We start from the raw sequence: 14237 nt of genomic DNA on the forward strand, positions 1-14237 counted from the left end.
GACAGGCTCAAAAAATTTGTAGGAGTCCAACCTCAAAATCAAATCACAAAAATCATCCACTCTTTTTATTAACTTTGTCTTCTGCTCCATTTCTGATGATTGACTTGTAACTATTTTTCTTCTGATTATAAAAGTAATATGTTTATTATAAACAATTTCAAAAATATAGAAAAGAATGAAAAAAAGCATTAAATATGTTTATCTCACTACCCAATGGTAATCATACTTTTATTCATTTTCTTGTCAGTCCATTTTCCAAGCTCATACATGTACTAATGTGAACACAAAGACAATTAACAGACACAGATATTTTAACATAATTGAGATATTCTACATATAACTTTTTAATCCTTATTAAAGACTACAATTGCTAATTCTTTTTTTAAAAGATTTTATTTATTTATTTGTTTGTTTATTTGAAAGAAAGAGAACAAGGGGAGGAGTAGAGGGAGAGGGATAAGCAGACTATACGCTGAGTGTGGAGTCAGGCATGGAGCATGATCCCTGGAGGCTGAGATCACAACCTGAGTGGAATTCAAGAGTCAGATGCTCCAGCTCAACCAGTTGAGCCACCCCTACATTTGCTATTTCCAATCATGCTTAAGCTTCTGCTCCCTTTCTGTGCTTTTTCTTATTTTAACCAATAAGGTATGTATATTTGTAGTTATCCAGAGAGCTTTTAGCTTTTCTAAGAAAAGGGCTATAAATATTTAACCAAGATATCAGACTAAAATGATTTGTGAAGAGTTTAAACACCAATTTTTTTTTTTCTTTAAGTAAACTCTACACCCAACATGGAGCTGAAACACACCATCGCAAGATTAAGACTAGCATGCTCTACCAACTTAGCCACCCAGGTGCCCCTAAATACTGAATTCTTCATGGGTGAAACTTAACATCTACAATTTGTTTAAAAAAAATTTTTTTAAGTGGGGTTGGATAGGTGAAAACAGAGCAAAATAAAAAATTCTGTTAAGTACTGAAGATGGATAAACATGGGTTCACAATACAGTTTTCTTTACTTTTTAGTATGTTTGAAAATATCCTTAACAGTTTTAAAAATAACTTTTTTTGGAAAAGATCGGCTCTCTGATATAACCTCAGCTTAGTAAGAGAATGCACAGTTCTAATCTAAAAAATGAATTTAAGAGGTCTATAATTAAATCAAAGAATCAATCTGAGAAAGCTTGGATCTAAGACATCAAAGGTTTATATGAGGGATCATCAAGATACAAGCACTAGTGACTACTCATCCCATAGAAACAAACTGTAAGTGGCCATGGAAACCCTAATTCTAAAACATTTTTTTAAGTAAGAATATATTTACTTATGTATTTATGTATTTATTTATTTTTATTACCATATAATGTATTATTTGCTTCAGGGGTATTTGTCTGTGAATCATCAGCCTTACACAATTCACCGCACTCATCATAGCACATACCCTCCCCAATGAATTCTAAAGCATTATTAATTAGAGCTACTGCTTACCAAAACCCAAAACCAGAAAAACACTCATTTTTAATTTTTTTTAATTTAAAATTTTAAAATTTATAGTATCTCTGGTGATCCTGGAGCTGATCAAACATTTATTCCAAATAAACAGAAAGACCATTTACTCTACAGAGATCCTTATTATTAATATAACTAATACTCTTCATGGAAACAGATAATTACATTTCTACAAAATTAAATTTCCACTGTTTACTTACATACAAAATTTGACCATTTACTTTCTATACTAAAAAAAAAAAAAAAAACCTGCAAGAGATGCATAGCCCTTAACTATGAACAGAAAAAAATTCTTTTTTTTTTTTTTTAATTTATTTGATAGACAGAAATCACAAGTAGGCAGAGAGGCAGGCAGAGAGAGAGGAGGAAGCAGTCTCCCCGCTGAGCAGAGAGTCCGATGTGGGGCTCGATCCCAGGACCCCGGGATCACGACCCGAGCCGAAGGCAGAGGTTTTAACCCACTGAGCCACCCAGGTGTCCCACAGAAAAAAATTCTTAAACAATTTCTCAAATAAGCCAAAAAATTATAGTTAATAAACAGGTTCTTTACACAATTACAATTATAGATACCAATGTTCTTTGTTTTCTCTCAGTCCTATCCCAAATACTAAAGAAATCAAAGGCAAAAACTTGAATTATATATTGCTTAAAAATCAAACATTTCCTAATTCCTATGGATAAGATGCAGTTTGAAAAATAAAGAACAGGGGCGCCTGGGTGGCTCAGTGGGTTAAGCCGCTGCCTTCGGCTCAGGTCATGATCTCCGAGTCCTGGGATCGAGCCCCGCATCGGGCTCTCTGCTCAGCGGGGAGCCTGCTTCCTCCTCTCTCTGCCTGCCTCTCTGCCTGCTTGTGATCTCTCTGTCAAATAAATAAATAAAATCTTAAAAAAAAAAAAAAAGAAAAAGAAAAAGAAAGAACAGTAGACTAAGAACTAAGGGTCTAAGTTTTCATCCTAGCACTCTGCCACTGATCAATTTCTCAAGTACTTCATCTGTAAAACGTATTTTCATTCACTTGATGTGGATTTACTGAAGGCCTATAATGCATAAAACTTAATGAAAGATAAGACCCCTGTCCCCACTGATGGGGCGCCTCGGTGGCTCAGTCAGCCAAATGTCCAACTCTTGATTTCGGCTCAGGTCACAATCTCAGTGTTGTGAGAGATCGAGCACCACGTTAGGCTCAACACTCAAGAGGGAGTCTGCTTGAGATTCTCTCACCCTCTGCCCCTCACCCAGCTCTCTCTCTCTCTCTTCTCAAATAAATCAATCTAAAAAAAAAAAAAAAATCCCTGTCCCCACTGAAAGCATGAAACAACTGTAACAAAGTAGTGTAGGTGGTACAGTAGGAAAAGTAGAGAACACTGAAGGCACATACCTGGTTGTACCCCAGATGCCTCCTTTCACCCATTCACCAATCCAGTCCGTCACTATCACAATGACTTGCCCTTCAAATGTCACCATATCTCCATAATGACCACTACATGATCCCAGCTATCATCCTTTCCTTTCTGGTGTATTGCAATAGCCTCTCCAACTGGTTAAACTCATTGTACCATGGCCTTTCTCCACTCAGTACCCACACTGTAGTCAGAATAAACTTGAGAAAATGCTAATCTGATCAAATACATCAGCTTCCTCCTCCTCCCATACCAAATCCTTTAATGAGTTTCTATTGCCTTAGGAAGGCCTAGTAGGCACAGCAGGATTGCCTACTGGCCCCCATCTCCTTCTGCAACTTGTCCTCTCTCTCTGTGCTGCATTCACACTGGTCTCCTCTCAGTCTCTGGGGATATCATGTCCTTTTTACCACAGTGCCTTTGTACATGCCGTACTCCCTGCCCAGAATGTAATCATCTCTCCTTTTCTCCTTGGTAAAACTTCTACTCACCCCTTCATACTTAGTTCAAAAGTTATTTCTTCAAGAAAGGTTTCCTTTATTAAACTATATCCTTTCTAATAAAGTATCATAATGCTATATACCTCTGATGTAACAGAGGTACACACATACCTTCATAGGAACCCAAAAGAGTAGCAAACCTATCCTGGCAGGATCAGAGATATCAGAAGCAATGATACTTGAACTGATGCTTGAAAAAGGTATAAAATTGTGGATGAAAGAAAGGCAGAGAAGTCAGAAACTGGTTCATCCCTTCTCTTGTAACCCTCAAGGCACTTAACAAACTATGGAGAATACTGTAATTGCTCACTGTATGTTTGAACTAAATGACTAAATACTATTCTCTTAAAACATACTTAGCTTTAACATACTGACTCAGAATTAGGTTAACAACATTTTCCTCACAACTGGTATTTACAAAATCAAAGAGAATATAGTATAAAATTGATATCTCTTGCTGGGATTTTAAATAAATTCTTTTACACAGATGACATTATTTTTCATTGTTTCTCCACTCCTTCTTAGTGTTAATAATGGAGAGTAACCATATAATAACATAGATTTTCATTGAATTTTAATTATCTGGCCTGCAAAATGGCAAAAATACCACTTAACTCACTGCATTATAAAGATTAAATTAGATAATTTGACATAAAATGTTTGGCCTATGGCAAATCCCTGGACAAATATTAGTTCCTTCCCCCCTTCTCTATTTCACTTTTAAAGAGGTGTTCTCTGAAAACATACCGATTGAAGTTAATGTCTGGGTAGCTAGAATACTCAGATTTCATCTTAGCATTTCGCCGTGGAAATGTGCAGAAGAAAGCATTAGCTAAAAGACTGGCAATCTGTTCCTGTGACATTGTGATGGAATGATTCATCTTCTGTTTCAGGAGCGGTATTGGCTGACAGAGGAAACAAAATATACAGACAAGAAGAACAATAATTAGTTTAGCAATTTTAAAAGCAGAGGCACCAAATTGCATTTGCTAAATTAAGGCAGGAATAATTTCAGGCCACTCTTGAATCCGTAAATCAGCAGTACTGTTGAAGTCAAGGGCAGTTCATCAAGGATGATTGGAAAAGTGTACTTGTTTGACAAACTGCAGATTTCTAATCAATAATAATGATAGTGAAGAGAACACAAAATGTTACTTATTAGCGGAAAACAAGATTGCTTTAGCAAGTAGGAAATAAAAACACATTATCCATGTAATGAAAAATTTAAACAAAAGATGAAACAAAAAAATGCAACACTGAGTTTAGCTATTATTACATATGCTAAATTTTATTTTCACTTGTATTTATAACTGCCAGATGGAGCAATTTTTCTATCTTAGTCCTAAATAAAATGATCTAAGGAAAATAATTCAATAAATAAGTCTTTTCCTTCTAATTCTGAATTACACTTTACTTTGACAATTTCTTTATGAGACCTAAATCTAATTTTATTAAAGCAATTAATAGGACTGGTGTATACAGACTTATGTGTAACTTGTAAGAAGATAGGCATTTCCTACATACTCATTTTAAGCCAAGGAAGACATAGGGCATTTTCCCTTCAAAGTTTTTATGATGGAAATGTCTTCTAGTTGTACCAAATCCAAATTCATTGACCTCTTCTTTTCAGTATAATCCATGGACCTAACTATTATGTTCAGTTGGTCTTATTCTATTTTAAATGTTTAAACTATATGTTTTCAAAGTCATGATGGTAAAGTCAAGTTTATGTATCAGTTGTAAAGTTTTTAAAACGCTCCAACATAATGTTTAAGATGCTTTTCCTTCTACCTTTCGGTAAGACACTGAAGTAAGAATCCTGGATTCCTGCATTTATTTCAAACCAGTATACAAAGACAACTGTCCTGATCATATCTAAGGAATCAACACCAAAAATGAAATTGAGGAAAGGCAGGCAAGACAAATCAAAACTGCAATAATATAAAAATTAATTTTCTTCTAAGTAACAGAAAACAGATATCAGTGCTAGAATAAGAATTTGCTAGAAAAAGAAAAGGTTGGGGCACCTGGGTGGCTCAGTGGGTTAAAGCCGCTGCCTTCGGCTCAGGTCATGATCCCAGGGTCCTGGGATCGAGCCCCACATCGGGCTCTCTGCTCAGCAGGGAGCCTGCTTCCCTTCCTTTCTCTCTGCCTGCCTCTCTGCCTACTTGTGATCTGTCTGCCAAATAAATAAATAAAATCTTTAAAAAAAAAAAAAAAGAAAAAAAGAAAAAGAAAAGGTTAAATTTGCATTTCAACTATTTCCCTTGGGAAAATACAAAGATAAACTAACAAGGGAAATGGAAAGAATCACTATAATATCCAAAATTTTCTCCTTTTAGGCCTTAGCAATTACCATTTCTAAGAAAGAGGAAACAGAGAGGTCATATGGGTTTCTCTTTCCATCCTATACACTTATTTACAACCCAGCAATGAGTTTAGAAAAGGTGACAATGTATCAATGACTTCAAGCAAACTGTTATTTAGTTTTTTAAAAAAATGAGCTTCTAACTGCAATTTACCAAGTTCTCCATAAAAATGACTTTAAAAAGTAATGGTGATATTTTAGGCTTACTGAACTATAAACACAAACATCTTGTTACTCTCTTGGAGAAGGAATGTCTGAAAGCTCAACATTTGGGGAGAACTAGAAAGTGTGAATCTTTTAAGTGTTCAGCTAGATAAAATAAGAGACCGATTTAATACGAACCAAGATTGTTCAAAAAGTTAATCTCAAAAATCTGCTTCCTTCCTTTAATTTGCTTTTTATAAATCTAAAATTTACCTTTTGGGTTTGGCCTAGAGAATGTTAATGTGATAAATCATTAAATAATCACATATGCAATTTAACTTGCCAAAGATACACTGTGATATCAAAGTGAAGTGTTAACTTTCACAGTAGAGATTTACTTTTCAGTAGAGTAGAAAGCCCAGACTTAAAATGTTCTCCCCATTAATACATGAATAGAAAAACAAAATTGTTTTTAACCAGGCCAAAGTGTTGGGGAGCCACAAGTCCAATTTTGTTTTACCAAGTGCCTTGTTAGAACTTATAAATTTAGATGTTTTTGAATATGTATCTCATTACATAAAATATGGAAATGCTCTTCTTGCCTAAGTGCAAGGGGAAGAGAAGATTAAGTGATTCATGTCTAAAGGCTATATACTATCAATTATGAACTACATGTTGAATTAAAAGACCATTTAATTAAGCACATGGAACTTGAGGTCACAAAGAGGATTTCCCTTCAAGAAGAATATAATATAGTAGGGGGAGATATATAAAGACAAAAATCACAAAATAATGTTCTAAGTGTGATTTGAGTGTCATAGGAGGGGTTAACTTTGGCTAGGAGAGGTAGGGAAGGCTTCGCAGGAGACATAAAAGTTAAGCCCAACCTAAGAGATAGTAAGGGATTTTACTAGGTAAGGAAAAAAGCAACGAGAAAAAGGATAAAGAATGAACATGACACGTAAGTAAGCAAAAAAAACTTCCAACATAAATAAGGAGAATTAATATGTATTTTCCCTGCCCAAAAGAAAACTTATTTCAGATACTATGCATTAATGATGTGAAATTAAAGTTACACAAAATGAGAAATATCACAGTAAGATGCTAACAAATATGGCACATCAAAAAACATACAGTGGTTCTTAACTGAAGGTGGCATGGCCCTCAACCATTTGCTTATGTTTTTAGATTGTTCCAATGACTATGGCTGTGGTTTTGCGGGTATCCCCAATGACAAGTTACTATGTGTGAAACCATTTCTCACATGTGTAAACTATTCCACCCAAAATGTCCCTAGGGCCTCTGTGGAGCAACAGTATTACCAAAACCCTGGCTAGCATCCATGCAGCAAGGGGGCTAGCTCTAGAAACAAGAGACAGAGGCAAATTCACAACCTATGTTGTGAGGAACACAGGAAGAAAATTATAAAGAACAAACCAACAACCTCTTATGGTGATCTGAAAATGTGTCCACAAATTCTTTGATATTTCCTCCTTTTAAAAGATTTTTTAAAATATTTTATAATTGAGAGAAAGAGAGCATGAGCGGGAGGGGCAGAGGGTGAGGGAGGGAGAATTCCAAGCAGACCCTGAGCTGAGTGCAGAACCCAACAACAGGGCTTGATCTCAAAACCCTGAGATCGAAACCAAGAGTCAGACACACTCAACCAACTGCACCACCCAGGAACTCCGACATTTCCTCCTTCTAAGAGAGTCTAATTACCATCTCCTTGAGTGTGGATTAGATTTAGTGACTAATTTGTAATCAACAGAAAAATAGCATGAGTGACAGTAGGTGCCTTCAAAAACTAGGTCAAAAAAGGCACTGCCAATTTCCTGTTCTCTCCCGTAGGTGGCTTGTTCTGGAGAAGTTAGCAAGCATGTCATGTCATGAGGACAAGTCAATCAGCCTAGGGAGAGGGCCATCGCAAGAAATTGAGGGCTTCTGGGTGCTGGGTGGCTCAGGTGGTTAAGCCTCTGCCTTCAGCTCAGGTCGTGATCCCAGTGTCCTGGGACTGAGTTCCGTTATCAGGCTTCCTACTCTGTTGGGAAGCCTGCTTCTCCCTCTGTCTCCATCTCCCTCTCTCCGTGATGAATAAATAAATACAATCTTAAAAAAGAAAGAAAGAAAGCAAGAAAGAAATTGAGGGCTTCTGCCAAAGCCATGTGAGTAAACCAACTTAGAGGCGGCTCCTCCAGCCTCAGTGAAAGCTTCAGAGAAGGACTGCAGCCCTGACCAACACCCCGACTGCGACCACGAAAGAGATCCTGAGCCAGAACCACTCAGCAAAGCTGTTCCTGAATTCCTGACAGAGACTGTGAGATAATAAATGTTTGTTGCTTTAAGCCACGGAATTTTGGCAAATTTATTATACAGCTATAATTAACATACTCCCCCCAAAAAGAATACCAGATTCTTTTATTTGTAAAAGTTATAAAAGTACCATGAGCTCACTTGTTATATAATACAACACTGTGAGGTAAGGAAGAGCCGTTCTGAAGAAGATGAATGTTCTAAATCCATTAGTATGTCTTAGAATAATGACATTTTTTTTTAAAGTCAGAGATTATTTAAACAAAACGAGAATAGGAACTCTGAATAAGCAAACCTCAATAGTGTAAACTGAAGCTCAGAAATTGAATGCTGCATTTTTAATGTCCTTTTGTAGCATTCCCTCTAGCCTCTAACCTTTTCTTCAGTATAGCAAAATCTTTACACTCTTTGGTAAAAACTGTTTCCCATCTCTTTCTTCTCTCTCTTTGACCCTGGCCATTAGAGTTAAAAAGAAATTCAACTGTGAGTGCCAAGGACGCTACTGAGGAAGAAGTTATTTCTACTAACCTGGGTGCAAATATTGGGCAGACAGAGTGCAATTTTCACCATATCAGGCAAAATGGACTGATATAAATGTTGAGCTTCTGCTTCTTCAAGTACCTGAAAACCAATCAAATATATTAGTGAATAATAACCAATGAACAAATATTTGTTATGAAATTAAATTACATACCTGCTTTTCACTGAATCCCATAAGGCACTTTATCAGTATCATCAAACACATGTAAAAGTACACCAACAGACATGTACTAAGGTGGAACTTGGGTATTTAAAAACTCTTTTTTTTTTTAAAGATTTTTACTTATTTATTTCACAGAGAGAACATAAGCAGAGGGAACAGCAGAGGGAGAGGGAGAAGCAGGCTCCCCACTGAGGACCCTGGGATCATGACCAGAGCCAAAGGCAGATACTTAACCGACTGAGCACTCAGGCACCCCTACAAATTCACTTTCAAACGTATCTAATCTACCTGAATACCCTCTGAAAGCTAATTAAGTATCCCAAATATCAAATATCTCTCATGTCAACTTTCACAATTAAATGAAACACTTGCAAATAAAAAAACCCAGCACATTCTGCCCTTAGTTACAGCTAAAAACTGCTAGACCACTAAGGACTCACTAAGAAACTCTAGAACCCATCCAGTTTCAATTGTTCATAATTTTAAAAAATCACCATAAAAAACATACTAATTATTTCAGAGCACAGTATATTTTTCAAATCTAACCTACTGGGTAGTAAACAATGAGGTTCCTGATGATCATAGAATTTTTATTTTAAGGCACCGTTGGGAGGTTAAAACCACAATTCCCACATCATAATCTGAAGTACAACAAAGACAACATTCATAGCCCATTTTTATCTTTTATAATTTCCCATCCCTACAGGCTTTAGAAATTACTTTAGGTCTTTTGATCTAATTTCTCTCTAAAAATGTATCTTAAAAAGTACTGAAAATGAAAACACTGTTAATTTGGGAATTAACCAATTTGGAATTAACCAATTAACCATTTGGAAATTGTTAAGTCAGGATTAAAGTAAAACATTTATCAACTTAAAATTACATTTGAACTAAAGGAGGTCTCATTTATAACCCAGTCTGATTCTGTCATTATTACACAGGAAAGAAAACTGAGGCCAAGGAGGTTACCTGATTATCCTAGCTTGAGAAGGTCAATTAGCAACTAAATCAAAACTAGAACCCAAGTGTTCCCACCTCTACTCCACTACTCTCCCCACTTCTCTACTTGAAAGGGATTAATGAGGATACAGACTCTTCACAAACCTACAGACTTTCTTTGCTATAAATTGGAATTAAGGAACCTTCATTCGTGTATCTGAAGCTGCACAAGGTATGTCTGTAAATAGAAAAAATAACAATTTACATCTACTCTGGTTTTATAGAGCATTTCTAACACTAAGATTTGTCATTATATCAATACGCTAACATCCAACCTATGCTTAAGCTCCCTCTCTAAATTAGGACAGTGTTAGATCTTTTATTGTAGTACCAAAGGTCCTTCGACTGTTTCTTTGGGTTTTTTTCTTTTTGCCAGTCTATTTTCTTTGTATTGTTCAAAATGAGTAATTCTGTTGTTCTCTTTCAAGTTTACCATTTCTTTCTTCTGTCATCCCATTTCTTCATTGAGCTCATTCATTGCACTTCTTTAAAAATTTCAGTTATTGTATTTTTCAGTTCTAAAATTTCTATTTGGTTTTTTATCTTTATAGCTACTATTTCTTTACTGAAACCATTTTTTCATCATTTTTAGCAGACTTGTAATAGCTCATTGAAGCCTTTTGTGATGGCTCCTTGAAAATCTTGTCATATATTTCTAAAAGCTGTTTTATCTTGGGGTTGAGGTCCACAGACTGTCTTCTCATTTCAACACAGATCTTCCTGATTCTTGGTGATGAGTCATCTTTTATTGGAATCTGGGTATCTAGGGTATTATGTTATGAGATTCTGGATCTTATTTAAATCTTGTTTTAGCACTCCTTCTGTAACAGAGGAAGGCAAGAGCTAACTTGTTACTGCCAGTTTGGAGTAGAAACTCAGGCCCCCTACTTGTGAGGAGTGGGGAAGGCATCTTGTGCCACTGGGTGGAGTTGAGAATTCAAGTTCCCTGACAGACCTCTACTGTACATTTCTAGGGCCCCACAGACCATAGCTGGTCAGTATTTTCTCTACCATTCAGAGTGTTCTTATGTTTATATAGTATCCACGGTTTTAACTACATTTAGTAGAATGGACAGGGTGAAATGTCTACCCAAATATTTTAACCTAAAGACATTTAACCTTTATATGTCTAAATGGGCTGACAGCTTCTCTTTTGGATACCTATCCTTGTCTTTTAACCCACTGAGCCACCCAGGAGCCCCCTATCCTTGTCTTTTAAAATTGACAGACCAAGTAGTTGCTGCTGTGCTTTGCTGACGGTCACAAGCTTTAAAAATATCACTTATTTATCTGATAAAATGTTACTGCACTGGACTTCTTCACAACTGTCAACACTTCAGAGCTATGTCTAAATGCTGCTTTGGAAACGCAAATGAGAACATAAAAAAGTATCATTCGAGAACATAACCAACCCAACTACTGTTTGAGATAGAATGCATAATTTATGGGGCAACTGAGTGGCTCAGTTAGTTAAGCAGCTGCCTCTGGCTCGAGTCATGATCCCAGGGTCCTGGAATCGAGTCCCACATCGGGCTCCCTGCTCAGCAGCAAGCTTGCTTCTCATTCTCCCTCTGCCTGCTGTTCTGCCTACCTGTGCTCTCTCTCCATCTCTCTAATAAATAAATAAAATCTCTAAAAAAATAGAAAGCATAATTTAAAAAGCTACTATGATCTTCAGCTTTCTCACATATTACTATTTTTATGCAAATGTTACCTTTTATAAATTATTATTTATTATTAACCTATACAGTGCCAACCAAGATATAAATGATGAAAGGTTTTTAAAATATAAGTCATTTCTTAAAAAAAAAAAAGTCATTTCTTTACTTCCAGAGTAGCAAGAACCTTGAAGAATAGAATAAGTGTTTATTTATAATAAAGCATCTACTATGTTTATTTATAATAATGGCAATGATGATTATAAGGAAAATAAACGTAAGACAATAAAAGGAGAGTTTCATTAAATTTTCTCCCAAGTAAAGCCCTGCTCTCTATTGGATTGTCTGCATACATAACTAGATGTAGCAGGTGTTTCTGCATGTGTATACGTGTGTGTATGTTGTATTTTTATTCTAGTTCCACAAAGCGTATATATGTCTCAGAGTGTATGTCTCATTCAGAATTGACATAAGGAGTTTCAAAATTGTAATGCCATTTTGTTCATCTCTTCTTTTTAAACTATAAATCTGTTTGTTAATTCAACTCACCAGTAAATAAGTATTTTGAGTATTTATTATGTACCAGACACTGTACCAGGAATGAAGACAGAACTGTAAACAATAACAGACATGATCACTGACCTCATGAGTCTCACAGCAGAAAGCCCTATGTTCTTTCTGTGACTGCCACCCCCACCCATAGGTCAGCCCTAACCCTGAAGCACTGTCCTGGGTCATACTATAAGCTCATCACAGTGACTGTGGAAAGGTTATCTTTCTTTCTTCCTTTAGCAGACAGAAACATGGATGAACTACTTAAAAAGAGTAACTGATATGCCAAATGTCAAAACATTATGAATGTTTTAAATCTCTAGAAGCATGCAAAGGAAGAGATGTTTACTTATTTCTTCTTTCTTAGAATACTTGACCAACTAAAACTAAATCTATGAACTGTGCTCTATTACTACAGATATATTCATAATGACTAAGTACAGTGTCTGGCATAGAGAAAGTATTAAATAAATAATGACTTCTGAACCTTGAGAGAGTAAGAGAAATCTGTAGCTGATAAAATCAGAAAACTACCATCATTTTACTAAAAGAGGAAGTTGCTGCTGATCTACTTCTTCAAATAGTTCAGAACTTTAAAAAAGTGACCAGTCACAAATCAATGAATATAATAAACACCTTAAGTCATTCCATTTTTTATTGATATAAACCTAGTTAGATCGCAGTAAAACTTTGAAGATACTACTAATCTCTTTTAATTAAAATTTTCAAAAAAACCCCCCAAAACCAACCCTTTATATACAAGGTCTAGACTATTAAATTTTATTACATAATTTTTCAAAAAAAAGTACCTCACACCCCAAAATTTGAACAGGAAAAAAGTCATAATTCTATGATCCTAAAATTAAAATAACTACTCAATTTTGTTATGTTAATTTTTTAACTAAATGGTATACTATTTTATTGCAACTTGATTTTCTGCCTTAAGAGAAAGCCATAGATGTCTTTCCATGTAACAGAATGATAAATGTTACTAGATGTATAATTCCCTATCAATAGTAATTATTTTTCTCAACATTGTATGAAACTTTCAAAAATACAGCAAAGTTAAAATAACTATACACTAATACCATATACTCAGTAGTTTCTATAATTAAATCATATTTTTCTATATTTACTTTTGTCACATATCTACCCATCCATCAATCCATTTTTAAATTCACTTTGAAGTAATTGGGTACATCTGTAAATTTATCACTTCAGCCTACATATTAACAATGATAGCTTAATATTTAATTTAATATTTATTTTTTTTCTTTTGAGGTAAAATTTAAATTCAATGAAATATACTAATCTTAAGTGATATACTTAAGTGGCATATTACCATTCAACAAATTTTTTTACAAATGTATATACCTGTAAACCTAGACCCTTATCAAGATATAGGACATCATCAAAACCTGAAGAGTTCTCTTGGGCACCTGGGTGGCTCAGTCAGTTAAGCGTCTGCCTTCGGCTTGCGTCATGAGTCCAGGGTCCTGGAATTGAGTCCCCCATCAGGCTCCCTGATCAGCAGGGAGCCTGCTTCTCCTTCTTCCTCTGCCTGCCACTTTGCCTACTTGTGATCTCTATTTCTCTCGAAAATAAACAAAATCTTTACAAAACAAAACAGTGGCACCTGGGTGGCTCAGTGGGTTAAAGCCTCTGCCTTCAGCTCAGGTCATGATCTCAGGGTCCTGGGATCAAGCCCCGCATCAGGCTCTCTGCTCTGCAGGGAGCCTGCTTCCTCTTCTCTCTCTCTGCCTGCCTCTCCGCCTACTTGAGATCTCTGTCAAATAAATAAGTAAAATCTTAAAAAACAAAACAAAACAAAAACCTTAAAAGTTCTCTCATGCCCCTTCCCAGGAAACTCCTGCCCCCACACCTAAGGGACTACCATTGTCCTAAATTTGTTCTATTACAGATTAGTTCTGCCTCTTATAAAACTTTATGTATTGGAAACAAAGGACCTGCACTGTTTTATGCAAGGTTTTTTTTTTTTAACACAATGTTTTTGAGATATATCTATGTTTTATCAGTGATTTTGTTCCCTTTTATTATTTTATCCCATTGTATGAATACACCACAAT

The 14237-nt window shown here is 35.6% G+C and overlaps 1 protein-coding gene across 4 annotated transcripts in view; it reads right to left on the reverse strand.

Annotated features, from left to right (window-relative positions):
• PARG (poly(ADP-ribose) glycohydrolase) overlaps window positions 1-14237 on the reverse strand; it is a 119091-nt gene that overhangs the window by 57240 nt on the left and 47614 nt on the right. For all 4 annotated transcript variants that reach the window (XM_047703334.1, XM_047703335.1, XM_047703332.1 and 1 more), the window contains exons 8-9: window positions 8767-8859; window positions 4161-4318 (exon numbers count right to left, since the gene is read on the reverse strand). In XM_047703334.1, the coding sequence (XP_047559290.1) occupies window positions 4161-4318; window positions 8767-8859 (251 nt within the window). The remainder of the gene's footprint in view (window positions 1-4160; window positions 4319-8766; window positions 8860-14237) is intronic.

The sequence above is a fragment of the Lutra lutra genome, chromosome 14 (assembly GCF_902655055.1).
Source record: "Lutra lutra chromosome 14, mLutLut1.2, whole genome shotgun sequence".
NCBI lineage: Eukaryota > Metazoa > Chordata > Mammalia > Carnivora > Mustelidae > Lutra > Lutra lutra.